Consider the following 22,965-nt stretch of genomic DNA (forward strand, 5'->3'; position numbering starts at 1 on the left):
GTGTGAAGTGAAATCTCACAGTAGTTTTCTGATTTACATTTCCCTAATGGCCCGCCATGTTGAGTGCCTTTTCATGGTGTTAGAAGATGCTTGTGTATCTTCTTTGGAGAATATCTATTCAAATCCTTGACCCATTTTTTAACTAGGCTATTTGTCTTTTTATTGTTGAGTTGTCAGAGTTCCTTATATATTCTGCTTACTAGATTCTTAGAGCTTTATGATTTACAAATATTTTCTCCAATTCTGGAAGTTGTGTTTGCCTTCTTGATAGTGTTTTTTTTTTTTTTTTTGTTTGTTTGTTTTGTTTTTTTGAGAGAGTCTCACTTTGGCACCTCAGTAGAGTGCTGTGGCATCATAGCTCACAGCTGCCTCACGTTCTTGGGCTCAAGTGATCCCCTTGCTTCAACCTCCAGAGTAGCTGGGACTATAGGCGCCCGCCACAGTGCCCAGCTATTTTTAGAGACAGCCTCTCACTCTGGCTGAGGCTGGTCTCGAACTCATGAGCTCAGGCAGTCCATGCACAGTGCTAGGATTACAGGCATGAGCCACCGTGCCCGGACATGATAGTGTTTTTTGACACACAAGTTTTTACTTTAGCTGAAGTGAAATTTACCTACTTTTCCTTTGTGCTTTTTTGCACCGTATCTAAGAAATCATTGCTTAATCAAAGATCATACAGATTTTTCACTTAAGTGTCTTTCTACGAGTTTCATAGTTTTAGCTTTAGGTGTTTGACCCATTTTAAGTTAATTATTGTATATGGTGTGAGGTGGGTCCAGCTTCTTTTTTTACATGTAGATTTCCAGTTATCGCAGCATCTTTGTGGAAAGGCTATTTCCACTTTGTTGATCATAAATGTGAGGTTTATTTCAGGACTCTCAATTCTGTTCCACTGTCCGTATCCTCAGACCACCGTGTCTTGGATGCTGTAACTTTGCAGTAAGTTTTAAAATTGAGATGTGTAAGTCCCTCAACTTTGTTCCTCTTCCTCCAGTTTGTTTTAGCTGTTTGGAGTCCCTTGCAATTTCATATGAATTTTAGGATTACTTTGTTCATTTCTGCAAAAAAAAAAAAGGGGGAGGGCAGTAGGAATTTTTGTAGGGTTTGCATTGAATCTGTACATTAGTTGGGAGTACTGCCATCTTAACAATGATAAATCTTCCAATTTACAAACACAGGATGTTGTTACATGTACTTGGGTTCTCTCTAATATTATTCAGCAGTGTTTCACAGGTTTTAGTGTACAAGTCTTGTACTTCCTTGGTTAAATTTATTCCTAAGTATTTTATTCTTTTTGATCCGATCGTAAGTGATACTGTTTTGTGAATTTCTTTTTCTTTTTATTTTAAGAGACAGAATCTCACTCCGTTACCCAGTCTGGAGTACAATTACGTGTTCATAGGTCCCTGCAAGTCTTAAGCTCCTGGGCTCAAGTGATCCTCCTGCCTCAGGCTGCCAAGGAGCTCAGACTATAGGAATGTACCGCTCTGCCTGGCTAATTTTTTCTTTTTGTAGAGACAGGATCTCGCTCTATTGCCCAGGCTGGTCCTGAGCTCGTGACCTCAAGCAGTCCTCCCACCTCAGCCTCCTAAAGTGCTGGGATTATAGGTGGCTTGCACTGTGCCTGGCTGAATTTCATTTTCTGACTGTTCATTGCTAGCATAGAAATAACTGATTTCTGTATACTGATCTCTCATCTTGCAACTTTGCTGAACTGGTTTAACCCCTTCCTGTTCAAACTACTTCTTTAAGGCTTCTGTTTATTATTTCTTTGTACTGCTGTTGCAGCTGCTTTTAAATATAAGGTGTCCTTTCCATTCTGTCCCCTGTAAGATGATGTGGCCCCCAAATCTGTCATTGGCCCTTTTTTCTATCTTCATTCCTTTGGCGTTCTTCTGGTTTAATTCCATATCTAACCTTCTATTTGATACATCTAAAGCATCTTCAAAGGTCTAGTCCCAGCTACGCACATCTTCTTCTCCTCTGCTTCCTCTGTCCAGAGTAGAAGTTCTCATTGGTTCCTCCAAAGCTGTATGTCTGCTCCTGGGTTTCCTGCTGTGGCCAGTGGCACATCCATCCTCCCGGTCCCCAGGGTGCGTCTTCCATTCCTCCTAGCCTGCCATGCGGTATCAGTTTTGCCTGCCTCACATCTCTCCTGTCTGTCCCCTTACCCATTTCTACTTTGAGAATCCTGGTTTGTCGTTACTTCCTTTTGCCTGGGATTACAGTAGCCTCATAACTTGTCTCTTCAGCTTGTTCCTTCTGTTTAGAATGCATTAACAGATTAACTTCATTGAAGTACAGCTCTAAGTCCTACTTCTTTATTAACTCATAAAGTCAAAATACTTAGACATCTAATCTTAGCATTCGGTATCCTTTTGGATCAATTTCCCAGCCTGCTTTTCCATCTTTATTTCTTACTGTGACTTTCACTCTCTAGTCAATATACACATCTACGTGCTTTTACCGATGCTGTTCTCAAGAGATTTTCCTCTCTTTCATTTCTTGCCCATCATCTGATACGTGTATTTCTACCCCGTTTCTAAGGGCCTGATTAAATGCCACTTCCTGGCTTATTCTCTTTTCCAATCTTCTGCTCCCCTCATCCACCAGTAAGGATAGGAGCCCTTCTCCTCTTCCCCATCAGGAAAGGTAATGGCTCTTCTTTTTGCCCATGGCATTATTTCTTCATCTTTTGTGGCCGTTTGTGTTTTCTTTTTTAAATAATTTTATTTATTTATTTATTTTCTTTGTGTTTTCTTTCCTGTAGTGGAGTTATAAGGCAGTCAGTCTCTTACGGGTGGGACTCATATTTGAATTACCAGTGACTCCCACAAAATATCTGGGTCAGGGCTCTATAAGTTTTACAGTATCAATAACTATTTAGTATTTGATGACTAACTAGAAGAAAATATTTCAAAATTTGAAAATTCTTAATTTTCTCAAATTAGAAAATTAAAAATTATTTCATTTTCATGTAAACCCTTTAAAGTATGTTGTATATAATTAGTCTGCATATGTATATAATTAACTTATTATACTTTAAGCCTGAATTCAAGTCCAGGTTAATACACAAATAGCTGGGATAATGGAATATATAGGGAGTAACATTCATGATAACAATCAAGTGAAGTCAATACAAGTAAAAATAAACCTTTCAATAGTACCAATTAGGTTTTTAAACTGCATTTATTCTTTTTGTAAAGTTTCTTTTATTTCCATTTTGTGACTACAGATGGAGTTACTATGATTGTTCCAGAAATATTAGAAAACAGGATTAAAAAATTAAAATTATTACTTTCTAGGTCAGAACTTAAGAGATTATAGTGTAAAAATGATTTATTAAAAATTGGGATGTGGCTTTGTACAGAAAATTGTCTATTGAAAGCCAAATGAGTTAAAACTTGCAATATATTTAATCATTTTAAATATGTTTTTTCTTTTAAAAATTGGACTTCAATTGTTAGTACTTCACAGTAAGAATATGTTCTTTTTAAATTTCGGGTAATTTCTAAAACTGGAGAGGACAGAGTACTTTTGCTTTATTGAAAAAGAAGAATATGAAAGGGGAAAAAAAGGAAGTAAACAATGCTTTAACTTTCTTTTGTTTAAATTCAAATAAAAGAGAAGACTTTAAAAAATTCATTTTTATTATATGAGACAATCTTGTGCTTATAAAAATCTGCATTGTTCCAGTGATAACTATCTATAGTGAGGGACCACTTTTTTATTATTTCTATCTGTCACAGACCAACACTTCTGTAAAATTCAATAAAAATGCATTACTGCTATAGAAAAATGAAAAGACAGGCACAAAGTACAAGCCCCACTCATCTATTGTCAGATTTCAGCAGACGTAAAACTACTCAGTCAAATTTTAGTGAAATGCTTGCTCTCTTCTCCTTGAGGACCAGCACCAGCCCGTGGACCCCCTTGTAGGCAGCGCTCTTCCATCCTATCGTAACAGCATGCCCACTGTCAATCTAGTCTAGGAACATCAGCTTGCCTTCTCAGATAACACATTCATCTATTACCCGTAACGTTTTAAAACAAACTTAAAACTTGGTGAAGTCTTACTTTGCTTTTTAAATGTACTCTACATTTGTGATGAAAAAAACTAAATTTAATTCCTTAAAGAATAAGTATAAGCACAGTTGTTAGAAGGGATATTTTAGTAAAGCAAAAATATGCCTTTGTAAAATCAACTACATTAGTTACTGGTGATCATAATCTTGCCTTTGCCTCCAGGCACCTCACATATAGCACACATTCTGCATTTGAAGCGTTTTTATATGCTTATTCAAGGAAATCACTTTTATTTTTCATTGAAATATGTTTTTGTTGCTTAATGATCCAAATGTTTCCTTCCCTCCCCCACCCCCTAGTTCCGGGACTACTGTGCTATCTGCTTAAGATGGGAGTGGCCTGGGTCTCCAAAAGCATTGGAAAAGTGCAATTTAGAAGCTGCTTTCTTTGAAGGTCATTTTTTGAAAGTTTTGTTTGACAGAATGGGAAGAATTCTTGATCAGGTAATACATTTTAAAATACTGATTTTCCTCTTGTTTTGTTACCATGCATGGGATCATCTCAAGTCTTTGTTTAGATTTTCCATAAAGTACTTTTATTGTTTTCTTAGTTTTTCTACTGGATGACTTTTTCATAAAGCTTGATTGCCAACAACTGGTGGGTTTCTGATGTATTCTATATTGTTAAAAATATTTTTTGGGGGGCGGCGCCTGTGGCTCAAGGAGTAGGGCACCAGCCCCATATGCCAGAGGTGGTGGGTTCAAGCCCAGCCCTGGCCAAAAAAAAAACCACACAAAAAAAAAAAATTTTTTTTTTGGCCTGACAGCTATTACAAAATTATATATTTTATTTTACTTCTCATTATAGGCCATTGTCTTTCCTTAACACATTTCGGAGATGACTAGAGTGCTTTCCTTTTATGATTAATTCAGAAGGCCTTTTAGTTATTATGGTTAGTACAGCTACAGAGAGAATAAAACTTGTTAAACTCAAATTCAGAAGCCCTTAAATGTCATTTCAAATTGAATCTTGAAGACTCAAGTCTCATTAAAATTATAGATCAATATTAGATGAACCTGCTTCTTCAGAGAACTTGTGAGTGATATTCATTTTCAGAAGGGAAAGGTGAAATACCAAAGGTTAATTTCCTTCCTCAAAGGTAGATTAAAAATCATCAACAACTGGTATGTTGCTGTGCATATCTCATCAACTGTCAGGAGAAATGAGTTTGGGATTTTGGAATCTTTCTTCCTTCCGTTGTTCATTCATACATAAAGTGATGAGAGAGCTTTGTTTTCCCAGTGGGAAATAAAACAACTGGGCACAATACTTTCCTCAACATAGGAATTGGGTTAATCAATTTGGAATTAATTTTAACATGTATTATTAAAGTACTTGTTCATTTTTAGCATTTTAGTTAAATATTTATGTGAGCATAAGGAGTTATAAAAGAAATTTACTCCCTAAGTAGACTGTCTTCAATAACCAGAAAGTCAAATAAAAAAATCACCACCTTAGAAGTCTGCCTCTAGTTTGGACTTTAGGCAGTACTGTTTTAGACAGTAATCAAGAGACCACATTCTTTTTTTCTTTTAATTTCTTAATAGCATCTGCTATATTTCTAGTGTTCAGTTGTTTGTCTTAAACCTGACAAAATGTGTAAATCTGGCTATTAGTAGGCATTGCAGTCTGCAGGCCGTGGCTGTGTACACCTCTTGGGTAGCTGGGGTTCATCAGTTCATTGTGTTTTTTGCACTAGTTGCTTACTTTGAATCCGATTAAGCTAACAAGAGACATTAACAATCAAGATAGTTATCTTTAGAGATTTTTGAACAAAAGCACTAACTAAAAAAGTATCTAAATTTTAAAAAGTAATTTCTGAATTGAAAGTCCACTCGAAATTTTCATCATACTTGAGCATTTTTTGTTTAGTTTGTAGAATGCTGACACAAAAGGATACATTGAAAACAGAATATCCCACAATGTTTAAAATTCTTTTGATTTCACCTGCAGCATTTCATAGCCCAGAGCTGATTCATACACTGTCTCCTCATTGTTTCTGTAAACCTGTATCACCAGGGAAAGACAGATTTCTAGCATTTTTTATAAATCAGGAGTCCTTAGTTTTAGTTATGAGACTTAGCTAATGAACTCTGGAGCCCAGGCTGAAACCTTTTGTCTTTAAAAACCCTTGAGCTCTAGCCGGGCGTTGTGGCGGGCGCCTGTAGTCCCAGCTACTCGGGAGGCTGAGGCAAGAGAATCGCTTAAGCCCAGGAGTTGGAGGTTGCTGTGAGCTGTGTGAGGCCATGGCACTCTACCAAGGGCCATAAAGTAAGACTCTGTCTCTACAAAAAAAAAAACCCTTGAGCTGGGCATGGTGGGACATGTCTGTTGTGCAGGAGCTCAGGAGGCTGAGGCAGGAGGATTGCTTGAACCTAAGGGTTTGAGGTTGTAGTGTGTGATGATCACACCTGTGAATACCCACTAGACCCCAGCCTTGACAACATAGTAAAATCCTATGTCTAAAATTACTATTCAGCCATAAAAAAAGATGGAGACTTTACATCTGTTTTATTTATCTGGATGGATAAACACTGGAACACATTCTTCTTAGTAATGTATCTCAAGAATGGGAAAAAAAACATCCAATGTACTCAATACTATTGTGAAACCAATATACAAACACACACTCATAAGAATGATAAAACATAAATATAGTTTAGCAAGGGGGAGGAGGAAGAGGGGAGGGGTAGGGGAGGGCATTTGGTGGGATCTCATTTTATGTGCACAATACAAGGGTATATTTCAAAATAACTAAGAGTAAATTTTAAATGTCTTACCACAAAAAATAAGTAAGTGAGGTGTGGTTATGTTAATCAGTTTGATGTAAGCATTGTATATCAAATCATCACATTGTACCCTGCAAATGTATACAGTTATGATTTTAATCAAAAATTAAAAATAATCTTTTTAAAAACCAAAATACAAAACCTGATTTTTCTGAGCCTTTTTGGTAAGAACATTATATAGTATAATCTCAGAAATAGCACATGAATCCTGGGGTGCTGAGCAGTTTTGGTCTGGTTTCATTTTCTTTCTTTCCTAAATGTTTTTGCTGAGATTAATTCTTGTTAGTATTTTCTTAGTTTGTATCCCTAAAACATAATAAGGTAACTGGGCTGAGATTAAACATTTAATATGGATGGTTAATAGAATAAATAAAGTTAATAAAATAGCTGATTTTTTCATGTATAATTAAGAAGTTGTGATACCAAGTAGACATGACACTATTGTGTAGTCTTATTATTAATTTTCACAAAATGCTTTATAACAGAAACATTTAATATTGATTGTAGCTGTGGTGATTTCAAAAAAACAGTAAAATGCTAAAGTCCATAGCAGAGTCTTAAGAACATCACGAGAAATGCAAGGAGACCAGGTTTTGTCCTGTCCTTAAGAGTGAAGAGTTTGAACTTGGGCAAATAACTTAGACACATGTACCCTCAAAATATGTACAATTATGATGTATCAATAATAATACCAAAACCCCTCAAATTTTATCAAGTAGGAGAATATACTTTTAAACTATCTTTTATTAGGAATATATATATATATTTTCATTTATCTTGCTTTAAGCTAGATTATGAAAAAGAATGACTCAGGAGTAGTTTTTCTTTCAAAAAAAAAATAACCCCCCATGTTTATGAAACTGATGGTGAGTGAGAAAGACTTAGTGCATAAGATTTGAGAATTTTTATTTATGTAACAAAACATATGTTCCTCATAGTATCTGTTACATCTTCTGGCACATGCCCAAGCTTTCCCCTTTGAGTGCCAGTTACTTCGTAATTGGTATTCATTATGATCAAGGATTTTAAAGCTGTTGGTGAGTGAGAATAAAACATTCAGATCGATCAATGGATAATGGTTTTTTTTTCCTTACTATGTCACCCTCGGTAGAGTGCAGTGGCATCACAGCTCACAGCAACCTCAAACTCTTGGGCTTAAGCAAATCTCTTGCCTCAGCCTCCCAAGTAGTTGGAACTACAGGCGCCCACCACAATACCTGGCTGTTTTTTTGTTGCAGTTGTCGTTATTGTTCAGCTGGCCCAGGCTGGGTTCAAACCTGCCAGCCTTGGTGCATGTGGCCGGTGCTGTAACCACTGTGCTATGGGTGCCGAGCCAGATCCATGGGTAATGTTAAGTGTGGGCCTGACTCATCTTCCCTTTTGCATGCCACAGCATCTTTGTCTCACTCATCAGTCACAAGCTTCTCAGCAGCCGCTCCCAGCAGCCAGTTGCGTTCCACAGGTCACTTTCCTTTGGCTGCTCAGGAGGAAACTGGAAGAAGTGAGCGGTTTCCACTGAAAGTCCTAAGTGAGCAACAGCACCTCTTTTAGCGTAGTGTGCTTTTGACTTGATGTTGACATAGTCTGTAAAGAGCTCCAGGCTGCTTTCAATGGAGACTGAGCAGAAGTAAACAACTAGAATTCAAGTAAAATTGCGATGTTACCCACAGACAATGTACGAAGACCCTGTACACAGATGTGCAATTGTTTGGGGAGTGTTAATGCTCACGCAGGCAATAAGGAGATCCCTTTCTGGAATCACTACTGTGAATCTTCTCATTCACTTTGAGGCAGAGTGTGGTCATTTCTGTCCCCAAGTACTTTCACTCTCTTGACAAGCTGGTGTGATTTAACTTTATTTTACTGTACACATGCTTTTGGTCATTGGCAGTAGTTGAATAATCTCAGTGAGGAGTATCATTTCTAAAATCATGTCACCGTAGGTAAGAGGACCGAGTGTGACCCTGCTGCTCGGTCTCTGGTCGTACTCTCAGTGTGTCCTCATCACCTGTAGCCAACGTCAGACACGACACACTGGTGATTCCTTATGACCTCTTCAGCTACGTCGTGAATTAAATCAACCTGTGTCAAACAGACATCCCAACTGTGTCAAATGCTTGTCTTTTCTATATGTTTATATGCATGCTTTTAAAATCTTTTTTCTTAAAGTTGAGGACTTTGACTAAGGTGCTGAGAGCTAGTTTAGTTGTGGACATTTTCACTGCAGAAGAACACGTGGAGGGAGGAGTAAGATGGTGGATTTTCCTCTCTTGGAAAAGATACATTGAAACGGTAAATGAATTGCACAGGTGTATGCTGTACCTTGTAAATAATACCAGATGTCTTTCTGTTTTCTACCTCACCACAGCCATACGATGTGAATTTACAAGTCACCTCGGTGTTGTCTAGACTTTCTCTCTTCCCGCACCCCCACATCCACGAGTACCTTCTGGATCCTTACGTGAACCTTGCTTCGGGCTGCAGATCCCTCTTCTCTGTGATCGTCAGGGTGAGTCAGTGGGCCTGCCACGTTCTCTAGGATTGATCAGCTTGTCCAGTTCACGTCATAATGGTATTATGTTCAATCAGTGCCCTGTAACGAAAAATGCTTCATATCTACTATTTGGAAGTTGTCATTGTACATTTTGGAAGTTGTCATTATACATTTTGAACTATTTTACAGAATGGGGAAGGAAAAGAAAAAGTTTTCTTTTAAATAATATATATGACTTTTATATTTTAAAGGGTAGGTATGAGTTCTTGGTCAGATATGGTTATATGAGTGCTGGAAGCTTATATCCTTTAGTAATAGGCAGGGAGTTTTGGTTTTTTTCACCCTGTGAATCTCTGTGTAGTTGATTTTGGGGACTGAGTTCCTTGTTCTGTGATGCAGGTTGTTGGAGACCTCATGGTTCGCATTCAGCGTATTCAGGACTTCACTCCCAAGCTTCTCTTAGTCAGAAAGCGACTACTTGGTTTGGAACCTGAAGGCCCTATGTGAGTTAGTGCTTTATATATTTTTTTCATCCAAAGAATTTACAAGAATTAACTATCTGCTGATATCTTGATGTGTTGTCTGCTTTGGCCTTTCCAGTATCGACCACATCACTCTGCTGGAGGGTGTGATTGTGTTAGAAGAATTCTGTAAGGAGCTGGCAGCAATTGCATTTGTGAAATATCATGCTTCCTCCACACCATAAATATCGTCTCTCCAGTAAGGAGGGGAACAGAACCATTGTGCACATTTCATCACAAAGGATTCAGTTCCACCCAGCCGCAAGAGGATAAAAAGCCTTTTTGAATGTTTCCGTCAACTGGATAGAACCATGAAGAACCTATTGCGTGTATTGGTAAAATGTTGTATGATGTTGTTTTCATTGGCTTTATCATAAAGGTTCTTTATATAAAGTGGCACATTGTTGAACCCAGGATACAATCAAAGGAACTTCAGGAAATAAGCATTTCTAATGACTATGTGAAAAGCTGCAAAATTTCTGATGTTGTGACTTTGATGATATTTCTGTTATTTTAATATCCTTTTAGGTAGCAAGGCATTTTGACATTCTCTGGGACTCAAATGCTTATATTCTTTTGGATTAATAAATAGCAAAAAAATCACTAATTTTATAATTTTGTAAGGTTGGAATTCTTATCAAACAAAATATTTAAAAAACTGTGAGTGAGGAAAAAAATAGAATTCAGGAACCATCAAATGAATTCAGTTAATTATAGGAGATAAAAATATGTAGAGCACCATTAACTTTCTTCAGCTTTTCTAAAAATAACAATTTAATATAAAGAAATTCTTCATTAATATATATATTTTTAAAGAAATGTTCTTTTACTCTTTGGTGCACATAGCCATGTTAGTGATTGATTTTTACATATGAGTCCCAGTTTAAACTGTGTCATTTTTGCAAAAACATTGAATTTATGCTCATCATTGGTAGTTTTTGCTAAAATTGTATTTTTTTAAGCAATTAACATGTGAGTTGAGAACTCTGTTTTTCTGTTCCTCTCTGAAAATTGCTTTATAATTTTATTTTCTTACTGAAATGCATGGTAGTGTCTAGGTTGGGAACTGACTGATAACTCTTAGACAGCAATCAAAATGCCAATGGCCTCCTTAATGTTTACATTTTTTTTTTTTCATTTTGTTCAGTCTTTTGTTTTAAATAATTCTAAAAAGATTAAAGAAAACAGTCTTTTAAATGTCCTGTTTCCACGTTAGAGGATTTGGGAAACTGGGTGTGTATGTGAGTGAGTATGTATGTAGAAAGGGATAACTTAGCAGAGCTGCGCTGGGCACAGCACGCTTGAACTTGACTGACAAAGGGGCGTTGGCTAGTCCGCCTTTCTGTTCTTCCTTTGAGTGATGCTTATCATGCATATATTGCTTTTACTGTATTGTTTGTTTCTGATGTTTAGTTGGCATTTTAAGCAGCAGCACTTTCCTCTTACCTTTCCATTTATTGATAACGTATATTTGGGGGAGCAGACTATCAAATGTTCCAGCTTGAACGGAGCTGTGCCTTCCCCTTATAGAAAGTGATTTTATGTAGCATGTTTGCATACGAACATGACGTGTCATGTGCACAGAAGCATGTTTTACACGTCTGCTCATTTTGTTGTATTAGCTTTTCTGATTTATAGTTAGTTTTTGATATTTATTAAGAAAATATTAAATATCGAAAGAGTATGAAATCTCAGCTCTAGAATGCTTACCACTGTTAAAACAAGAAAAAGACTCAATCTCTAATGCAAATCTTTGTTAGCCCATTCTAAGAAATTTATCAAGTAAAACAATGAAAGAAACAAAAGTGGGATATAGTTACTACATGCATGATTTTCTTTAAATGATGTTGAATGATAAGAAAGCATTATTTAGTTTGCTGTAGTTTTTGACCACTTATTGCAAGGAGCACTGCAGCATATCCATTTTTAGATGTTGTTACAGTGTACTTTGCTGTATGTGTCTTTGAAATAAAGCATTAAGAGATATTAGATATTTCTTAATGTTTCCATAGTGCTCAGTAGGCGTGATAGCAGTGATGTCACCTCTCAAACCAAATAATCTTTTATCCTGATTTCACTATGGGACATTATAGCTAATCCGTGAAACAAAGCTCTGAAAAGCTTTAACTCTTATATTTGTGTATGTGTATGCTGCTTCCAAAAAGATAATTTTTCTAAGTTATTGTGATGACTTTGATTTGTAATCAGCTAACACTTAAAGCTTAATTTGTTTCACTTTTAGGGTTCCTTTTTTTCTTTCTTTTAAAAAAAACATACTTAGTTCAGACCTAGAGCCAGCACAAGTTCTCACAGTGCGTTGGACTTGTCACTGAAAAGCTGTATGGCTTCACTAGTCTTTTTCTTACTGTCTCCTGAAAGCTGAATATTTCTATTACTCAGTACTTGCAAAAACAGTGACTAAAATGAGCTCTGTTGGGTGGAAAGCACCACCATAACATTTGATTGCCATAGCAAGTTCCAAATGAATTTTAGCCTTGCTTCACTTTTGTATGAATAGGTATGCACATTTTTAACAACTTTCTCACGATGTAGTCTTTTTTTAGTTATGAACCACATTCTTTACTTGATTGAACTCAAATTTGTCTTAGCCAGTTGTCACTGAAATACTCACATTATAACGATGTAACTTCTCATAATGTATCTGTGCAATATGGAAGCTGTGAGTGGATTCATAGCTTTTTGGTTTAAATATACATTATTGTTTGTGTAAATGTATGTGTATATATGTATATATAAGGACCAAAATTCTTAGCTCGCTTACACTGTTGCTAGTGTAAAAGATTGTTACACTTAATTTTATGGGGCACAAATTATGGAATTACTTCATAAATTCATGGTAACGTGTTTCCATAAATTATTGCATTCATATACAATTACCATTTAATTATGAAGTCCATAGATACCAACAAAAAAAGTTATAACGAAGTGCTAAAACCACAAATTATACGGTAATTATGTTTTGGGTTGTTCAATAAATTGAAATATGCATGTCATTTGTGACACGATGTGTTAAAATTTGGTAGATAATCATATTTCTGGGCCCTGTAAAATAGTGTCACTGTAATACTTTGTTTTGCCTCCTGCCTTGTTTACATTAAACAGAGGATATTTGGTAAATTTTTCTATTGAACATCGTGTAGGTTACTTTCAGTGTTATCAACATCTGGAATTCTTGGCCCATCCTTGGAGAAACCCTTCAAATGATGGTTGTGTGCCTACTTGCTCTTCAAAGAAGGTTGTGATGGAGTTCCACTTTCTGTGCTAACCACGCATGCAGGACTAAGAGGGATAATCTGAAAAATAAATGATGTAATTTTCAAAAATGCCTTCTTATACTTTTGTAGAATTCAGATGGGAGCCATTTTCTCCAATGTTAAGTTTCAAACAATGAAACATTTGTAGAAATGTTTTTCATTGTTTGTTTAACATTTTATCCATCCAATGTTAAGTTTCTACCCCCAGCACACAAAGGGATACAGTACACTTCAGTCAATGGTTCTAGGGATTTAGGGAGAGAACAGGAAGAAATGCATCAATATTTTGGGGGGAGGGGGTATATAGCTTAAAAGTCCTCCTGGGTAAATCTCACATATATCCTCCACCTTTCTCCTTAGTAATCACTGCCCTAGGCTTGGCGCCTGTAGCTCAAGCGGCTAAGTTGCCAGCCACATACACCAGAGCTAGTGGGTTCGAATGTAGCCCAGGCCTGCCAAACAACAATGATAACTACAACTAAAAAATAGCCGGGCATTGTGGCAGGCTCCTGTTGTCCCAGCTACTTGGGAGGCTGAGGCAAGAGGGTCACTTAAGCCTAGGAGTTGGAAGTTGCTGTGAGCCGTGATGCCACAGCACACTCCCCAGGGCAACAGCTTGAGGCTCTGTCTCAAAAAAAAAAAAATAATCACTGCCCTAAAGGAAGGTATATTTATGCAGGTCTTAGAAAAATAATTTGTGCTAAGCATTATTTAATATTTTCCCAACACATATAAAAATGTTACTTTTTAGCTGACATGTAAAACAATTAGACTTTAAACTTACTCCATTCACTTGAGTATTTGCCAAAGTTCCGTAATTGGAAACTGAAGGAAACATGTAATATATAGCTCAACCAGAAAGAAAAATGTAGCTATTAATCCCAACTACCCAAAGATTCTTTTCAGCCATTGTTATTTGAAATAGCTTTAGAAATAAAAAGGTGACTAGGTTGAAAGGATGGAGGAAGCAAGGTTTAGGCCTTGAAGAGTTGAAATTACCCTTCTTACCCTGAGCTACTTCAAAAGAAAACTGCATTTTAGAAATGCATGATTGATCCCACTCCCCACCCCCGTCTAAAACCTGCTTCAAACTGCTGCTAAGAATTTGGCAGGGTTTTATCTAGAAAACTAGTAATCCAAGGGAATCTAAAAAATTAACATAAAGTTTTATTGGAGTAACTCTCACACTAGACCTCTTTCCCCCCAAAAAACAAAATAAGCAAAAACGTTGCATGTCAGTGAGATTAATGACAGAGGATGCAAAAGAAACGGCCTGTGTTTTAGTTGGTCTTAGGCTAATACGGAGAGTTGCTCCCTGTGGGCTACCTTGTAGAAGGTGGGTTTTAACTTTGATCTGGACCCCATTTTCCACCTCAAGGAGGTCCATGTAAGCCTGTTTCATTCATACCACTCTTAGGATTTGACTGTTGTGTGCATTAGAAATTTTTTCGCATCATTATGTTATTTCTAAAAATATCAAAAGTAAGGTCCATTTTATCCAAAAACAAGAATTTTGTCTCTTCACTCTTTTTTCCTTTGGAGACAGGGTCTCACTCTGTCACCCAGGCTAGAGTGCAGTGGCATCATAGATCACTGCAATTTCAAACTCCCAGGCTCAAGCAGTCCTCTGGCCTCCGCCTCCTGAGTAGCTAGGACTACAGGTGCATACTACCACACCCAGCTAATTTTTCTATTTTTTGTAGAGACAGAGTCTCGCTATGTTGCTCAGGCTACTCTTGAACTTCTGGGCTCGAGCAATCCACCTGCCTCAGCCTCCCAAAGTGCTTGGGTTACTGGCATGAGCTACCACAGCAGCCCAACATTTTTTTCATTGAGTTTTTTTTTTCTTTCTTTTTGGAAAAAATTTTTTTAAGAGATAATCTTTTTATGTTGTTCAGGCTGCACTTGAACTCCTAACCTCAAGTGATCCTCCTGCCTTAACTCTCTCAAGTAGCTGGGACACACACCCAGCCACTAAGGAACAAATATGTATTGAGGATTTGTGTGAACTAGGTGTTAAGGTGGTAGGAAAAGAAGCAGCAATGATTTCAGGCCTGCAGACAGTCTCAGTGATAGTTCAGTGTGTTCACACAAATAAATTACAGTGCACGTTGGTGAACACTGTTCGAGAAGCTACCCAGCGGTGTGAACACCATAGGAAGTTAGTAATGTGGCAAATCATCTAAAAGGGAAAATCTGAAACTCAAGTCTTGTTTATAGTCTTACTGTTGAGTATATTATACATTTTTATATAAATTCTTTCTTTGGTGTATATTCTTTTGAGATATGCCAGATATTCTCAGAAGTTATAACTATAAAAAAGTCAACTCATCAAGAAGTACAAACTGTTCATCCTACTGTATTCACCACACTTAACTGTTGCCTTTCACTCCCTTCTGCGGTTGGTATAAACTTTTACACCAATATATGAAGCATTAGCCCAAACAGTAGAGTTTGGGGGCTCATATTTTCTGAGTTGATGAACAGTAAGTAATTGTTCTGATTTGTGACCTTTTTCTAGAACTATTGTATAAGGAGCATGCAAATAGTCAATTAAAATATTAAAACCAAAAGATTGTATTGGACTTTAAAAAGTGACTCAAAGATAAGAGGTAAGATTTGGCTATTTAAGAGAACCAAACCTTTCTCCTTACTTTTAACCCAGTGCTCCCTTGGCAATATTCCTTATTCTTGCCTGGATTAGGGCACAAAGTGGCTACATCTTCAAGTAAGAGACAGACCAGCCCAGGCTGGTAGAAACAGTAGAGAGGAATTCAGAGGCTATATGCTGGATATGTGAGGAGAGAGGGAATATGTCAACCTCCACTGAATTCTCTTCCCGTGACTCCTACGCATTCCTGAAATTTAAGCCTCAGGTCTGGCGCTTGTCAGAGAGCAAGGTGAAGAGACTTGACCTGTTTTCCTTCATACCTGGTCTTCTGGGTATGATCCTCCAGTAATCACCTGATAGCCCATGTGTTAAGGAGTTAAAGGAAATTAAGTGTGCTTTATTTTTTTCTGGCCGAAATCATTTTATCAGTATGCTTTATAATTTTATATTATAACCTATCCTTCCCTCTAGTTAGACTAGGCAGATATTGAAGCATTAAGGTAATAATTCCCCTTATTAACCACATACTTCCATGAAGGAAGAATTCAGTAGCAGACCTCCAGACATCTGAATATCACTGTGGGTCACTTGGATCTTACACCAGAAGGTGACGCCCTCTGCTTTGTGTGGCTGTTAGTTCATAATGGTATCATCCACGTTGTGTGTTCATTTTCATAGTGATCACACCATTAATTCCTTACAATGTTTAATTCCAATGATGTGCTGAAGGCTTCAGGAATGGTACTCAGTTTAGAGGATCAAAATGAACCAAGAACACATTCTGGGTGTACTTACAACAGACTGCCCTTTTTCAAGGTTGAGAACTACAACCAGAATTACAAGCTTAAAGAGCTAGATGTGGCTCAGAAAAAAGAATAAGTGACACAGCCAGCCTATGAGATGAGGACAGACAAGCAAAAGCATCTCCAAGGCTGTTACTGCCTCAGGCCGGTAATTTACGAGTAAGGAATCACAAAATCAATTTTACTATAATTCAGAAAGATGAGACGACACACAAATTCACTATAGCCTGGATAAAGCTATATTTCAAATCCCTGAAAATGAGATTCATTTATATAATAACATGAGAAATGCATTCCTTCCTCCACTCACCAGTAGAATAGCATGTAGGGTTTTAATTGATTAAAATTAAATCTCTCTTCCCAAGAGAACCATGTACTGAAGATTTCTAGAGGGAAACAAATTAGCCATTCCTCAAACATTAGTCTTCCATGTTTAAAGCATGCTTTTCTGTTTAAATCTTTTTATCCTGTTGCTCTTATCAACAATGTAGCAAGTCACTGAGCATTTTATGGTTCTGTAATCTTTTTTGACTGCTTCAATTATTTGTCCTGTGATCTTTATTTCCATTCTTTTTTAGAAATGATTGGAAAATAGACCGTCTTTCTTTTTCATGAGCTGTATTGGTATGGTGTTGCAATAGAAGTGGAAGTTGAGAAGAAAATACCTACTTTTAGGATAAAATATCCACCCCAATAGTCAATGTACCTTGGACTCCTTGACAATAAATAGGTTCCATTTTATAGAGACTTAACGTTTTCCATAAAAGGAGCCAAGGTTTTGCAGCTTCAAGTAAGCCTTTCCCTGAAAATTGGCAAGAGCGCATGTGACTCATTGAAATTTGGGTTCAGAACCACATCCTAAAAATAATAAAAGCTATAAATGCAAATGTGCATAGCAATTTCTGGCTGTTTTTCTTTGGAATTTGACATTGAAATAAAAATAATTTTGCACGGTTCTTGATGGTGGGAGTCTTTTCATGCATAGCATATATTATAATTGATATTCATTGAGTTTGGAGTGTTTCAAAGAAATTACTCAGAAATTGCTGATATACAATCTTGGAAAGTAGTGTTGCTCATTATCATTTTTATTTCAATGGAAAGGAAAAGACGAGGGAAATGTAATTAATTTGACATAGATAATTCAGGGCTGAGCATTTTGATATCAACACCGTTTAAGGCTATTATTAAACGTTCTTTGTGGTCGATGTACAGACTACTATTGCTATTCTGTCTGGTAAGAGACCATTATATTGTGACCTGTCCTCCAGCAATGTGTGTAATCAATCACTCAACTTAATACATTAGCCTCTTAGAACAGAAATCCTCGCTGTCAGTCTTATTTGGTTAAGAAAGATGTTGGATAGGTGCGAAGGCTGAGTTTTTCTACCGATTCCTGTGTTATTTTTAGAAAAACTTTGCAAGATTCTCAGACCCTGCATTATCTGCAGACTGTTCAGAAATCCCCGTATCACCATGGAAGCTGATCCCTGCCTCTTAACTATGATTAAAAAAGAAAAAATACATGTATTTTACAGGAGCAGTTACGCTGCCCTCAGTACCTCTTTTCATCAAACTACTGACAGTAAGTGGTTACTCCACTTACACAAAGACAGGCTCTCCTCTCCTGATGTGACTTTCCTAGATGACCTGGCTTACAGTGGAAAAACGTTCCAGCTGGACACACAAAACACCATCACCGAGTACGGCTTCCATAAGTGTGAAGTCTGAGGTCCAAAATGGGTAGTGTTGTTGAAAGGATACAGTAGCATTATCCATGATGTTCAACAAATATTTATAAATCCTTTATGGCTTGGCGAGAGAAGAGGATTCCAATAAAGTCCCTAGCTTTGAGAGGTTTGCTTTTTAAAGTAGAGCGGGTAAGGTGGGTTTTGTGTGGCTTATTAAGCGACGGTCGTTCAGTTCCAAACCCACTCTTCTATAGTCTGCTTTGTGTTGCTGGATTTCCCCATTGCTAACTGGCTTTCTACCAAGTTTTGTCAAGGAGGGCTGCCCAAAGGAGAAGGGGGAATGGGAGGAGGGAAGAACAAACTTCCCTTGAGGTGGCTCATTCTTCTCAGCACCATCTCAGCAATGGGTTTGCAGTAGTTGGTTTCAGCCTCTTTGTTTGTTTTTTGTTTTGTTTTTTGAGACAGGGTCTTGCTTTGTTGCATAAGCTAGGGTGCAGTGGCACAATCACAGCTCACTGCAACCTTATGCTCCTGGGCTCAAGCGATTCTCCTGTCTCAGCCTCCCAAGTAGCAAAGTGTGGCCACCATGTCTGGCTAATTTTTAAACAGCCTGTTGCTCAGGCTGGTTTCAAACCTCTGGCCTCAGATGATCCTCCTGCCTCGGGATCCCAAAGTGCTGGGATTGCAGGTCTGAAGACCACACCATGTTCTTTAAGCCCTCCCAGAACCAGCCTTGCCAGCAGCAGCAACGTGGCAGTGCCTCCTCTCAGCAGCCTGCGTTCGAGTTTCCAGGGCCCTTCCCCCAAGCTTCTAGGTCTGTATGTAACCCCAAACTCTTTGTTTGCTCTCAGCCTGAGTGGTGGCAGCTGCCTCTTGGGTTGTTATTTCTGATGACTTCAGTAAATGACCTTTGTTCCCCTCATTTAGCCCTCCACAATTCCTGTAACCAATTCCCTCATAAAATTCCCTCTGCTGACATTTCTAGTACGTCATTTCCATTTTCCTGCCTGGACCCATCTCAGTGACAGCATCTGCCCCTGGTTCCTGCAGCCTGAGGAATTCCATCACTGTAGAGCTTTTCAAGGATGCTGGTATTGCCCTTATTAATAACGCGTCTTAGTACCTCAGTGAAAATTGTCACCTGGACCCCATTGGGAGATACAGTTAGGTATTCAGGCTCCACATAAATCTACATTTCTATCTTGCCACATCTATGGATGATTTTTCTGCATTACTCCAGGAAGTCTTGGCATCTTGGCTCATTGACTGTCAGCCACCAGTAAGTACACATTTTGTTAAATCAACCAAGAAACTGTTAGAGTCATTTCCATCCCTTAATGAACTAATACCTTAAATCCAGACTAAGTGCACCCCAGTCCATACATTTGGCCTGATTTAATGCTTTATTTTGTCTTCCTTTGTCTGGTCTCACAGTATCCCCCAGATATATACTGATATAAATTAGCAAGATATTGTCATTCTTCTGGAGTACAAGCTAATGCTTTTCAGGTCACACTGCTTTCTACCCTAGAACATACTGAGATCTGACTCTAATGACAGATCTGGGAGCCAGAAGTTTCCAGTGGCAGAGAGGCCTTGGGTTTAAGATTATCATCTTCATCTGAGTCTGCCCATATGTGGCCTTTCAGGATTTCAGAGTGCTGCTCTCTCCATCAATTCATTTTCACACGACTCATGGCAAGTCTATGAGTTTGACTTACATTGTAATTCTGTAACCCATGCAGTGAAATTTCGGTCATATTTTTTGTATAGATTGGCTCTATGGCTAAAGAAATAAAATTATTTTAGGGCTGCCTGAGAACTTCTATGGTTCTTTCTTAGACTTGGATTTAGAAGTTTAAAATCTTGAGCTAATACACTCTCCACGTGGATGACGGTATCCCACTCCAATGCTTTGTAGTCATAATTACTATTAATACTATAATTAGGGTAGCCAAGGGGCAGTGGCAGTTTATACCTATTGTCCTTTTCATTTTCAACCTGTAGGAAAAACTATATGGTCCCCCAAGGCACTTGTTTTGGGAGGCATTTCATCTCAGTCACTGGCGATAATTTAATCACCGTGCCCCTGCATATAATGTAATTAGATAGTGTGGTATTTCCCATTGACAAAGAACTCAGGCCAGCATTTAAGTCCAATGACATAAATCAATCCCCAAAATTCATCTCTGTTTCCTAGCACCAAGTACTGTATCAGTCAGTATTCAGTTAGGAAAACAGAAACCACAGAAGGCCTTTCAACAGAGGGAATCTACACAGGGAATTGGATGTTGGAGGGCTGAATGAACAAAAGAAAACATATTACTTTAATCCAGAGCTAAAACCAGCAGGAAGCAGCACCACTGTAAGACACGGGGGGGTGGGGGTGGGGGCTCCGAGGGAAGAAGCTGAGATTAGCAGAACCTAGAAGGTCGGGGAAGGGCCCTGCAGAGACGGAGCCCCACCTCGGAGGAGGGGTTGCCATCAGGCCTCCTGTCTTCAGCAGTTCTTGGACCTAATTTGTGGATCTTGAAAACTGGGGGGGTGGTATTGGTCAAATGTTTTGTAGGATGCCCCCCTACTACATGATTAGACTGAGATCCTGGATTTTGGAGAAAAAGAATGCAGAGTTAAAGTGACATTTTTAGCACATCCTATCAAGAGTACACAGCCTTGGTCCCCTGACTATAGTAGTATTTGTCAGGTTTCTCTACTGTAAAGTTATTCTTTTGCCCATTTGTTTGTTTTTGAACACTTCCTTTCTTTTTGGGACTACAGAATACTCCAAGTTCATCTTGTATATTTTCTGTCCCAGTCTTAGAATGAGCTATTTCTCTAAGAAGCATCAGGGTCAGGTCCAAACCTGAGTTCTGCAGCAATGCCTTGACTGGGCATGCTGCTCTCCGAAGCACCCTCAGTTCTGCAGCAATGCCTTGACTGGGCATGCTGCTCTCCGAAGCACCCTGAGTTCTGCAGCAATGCCTTGACTGGGCATGCTGCTCTCCGAAGCACCCTGAGTTCTGCAGTAATGCCTTGACTGGGCATGCTGCTCTCCGAAGCACCCTGAGTTCTGCAGCAATGACTTGACTGGGCATGCTGCTCTCCGAAGCATCCTGAGTTCTGCAGCAATGCCTTGACTGGGCATGCTGCTCTCTGAAGCACCCTTAAGACCAGCTAGAATATGATGATATGCTACCAGAACTATCCAGACACAGTGGGAAGAGCATAGAACTTGTTTAGAGATAAGAGTGTCTATGTTAATAGAAAAGAAACCTTCATAATCACCAAGGTTATAAGCTTGAGCATGACCACATCCAACACTTCCATTTCAGACTTCAGATTATTTGCAGAGGAATCATATACTTATAGTTTGTTTGTTTTTTGCAGTTTCTGGCCAGGGCTGGGTTTGAACCTGCCACCTCCTGCATATAGGGCTGGCGCCCTACTCCTTTGAGCCACAGGTGCCACCCATATTCTGATAGTTTTAATCAAAGCAAGTTATAGCCTGGCACAGTGGCTCACTTCTATAATCCCGGCACTTTGGGAGGCTCAGGTGGGTAGATTGCCTGAGCTCACAGGTTCAAGACCAGCCTGAGCTAGAATGAGACCTCATCTCTAAAAATAGCAGGGCATTGTGGCAGGCACCTGTAGTCCCAGCTATTGGGGAGGCTGAAGCAAGAGAATCACTTGAGCCCAAGAGTTAGAGGTTGCTGTGAGCTGTGATGCCAGAGCACTTTGATGGGGGTGACAAAGTGAGACTGTGTCAAAAACAAAAACAAAGTATAGTTGTACATCCATGTCCCATTACTGATGTGCACTGTGAATGACTACTTTTTCTAAATCCTGTAATAAGCTAATAACTAGAACAATTTTATTGCATTCCCTCTTGTGCTAAAATATTCTGTTGCTAATGATAAGAATTTACAACAAACTGAGATTTTTTTCAGACCTGCCCAAGAGTATGGATAAACTACAATTTTTAATGACCTATTTTGGCATTTTTAAAATTATAAGTTTACTGGGAGACTCAGTAAGTGTGGCAGCGCCCATAGCTCAGAGGTAGGGCGTCAGCCACAGATACTGAGGGTGGCAGGTTCGAACCCGACCCAGGTCAGCTAAAACAACAATGACAACTGCAACAAAAACAAAAATGGCTGGGCACTGTGGCAGGTGCCTATAGTCCTAGCTACTTGGGAGGCTGAGGTAAGAGAATCACTTAAGCCCAAGAGTTTGAGGTTGCTATGAGCTGTGATGCTAAGGCACTCTACCCAGGGCAACGGCTTGAGACTCTGTCTCAAAAAAAACAAAACAAAACAAAAAACAAAGACTCAGTAAGTGAAGGTGATCCAGGCCTCTCTAGGCCACAGAGGCCCTGGTCTATAGATTTTTCCTTTCTTCTGACAGAACTGGTTTGCTTAAATCTGTACAGATGAGAACACAATTATTGTAAAATGGGAAAACCCATGTCAGCTTTGTGCACTTGTGTTCGCTCCGTAAAGGGCAGCGCTTTTGTATCTTGAGAGCCTTCCTGTGTCAGAAGCTCCCCCGCATTAAACACGAGAACCTGCCAGGTGCGGCGGCCACAGGGAATTGTGGGCGGCCCTTCAGGAAGAGCTGAGCCCCCAGGTGGGAAGGGTGCTGGGCTGAGTCAGTGCCGCGCTGTGGGAACGCCAGGGTGGATTTTGACCGTATGTG

The 22,965-nt window shown here is 38.7% G+C and overlaps 1 protein-coding gene across 2 annotated transcripts in view; it reads left to right on the forward strand.

The window, feature by feature from the left end:
- Window positions 1-13,227, forward strand: part of FHIP2A (FHF complex subunit HOOK interacting protein 2A) — a 40,808-nt gene extending 27,581 nt beyond the window's left edge. For both annotated transcript variants that reach the window (XM_053584850.1, XM_053584851.1), the window contains exons 14-17: window positions 4,386-4,529; window positions 9,244-9,384; window positions 9,769-9,872; window positions 9,970-13,227. In XM_053584850.1, the coding sequence (XP_053440825.1) occupies window positions 4,386-4,529; window positions 9,244-9,384; window positions 9,769-9,872; window positions 9,970-10,075 (495 nt within the window). In that variant the 3' untranslated portion in view covers window positions 10,076-13,227. The remainder of the gene's footprint in view (window positions 1-4,385; window positions 4,530-9,243; window positions 9,385-9,768; window positions 9,873-9,969) is intronic.
- Window positions 13,228-22,965: the final 9,738 nt, after the last annotated feature.

This window comes from Nycticebus coucang, chromosome 3 (assembly GCF_027406575.1).
Source record: "Nycticebus coucang isolate mNycCou1 chromosome 3, mNycCou1.pri, whole genome shotgun sequence".
Lineage (NCBI taxonomy): Eukaryota > Metazoa > Chordata > Mammalia > Primates > Lorisidae > Nycticebus > Nycticebus coucang.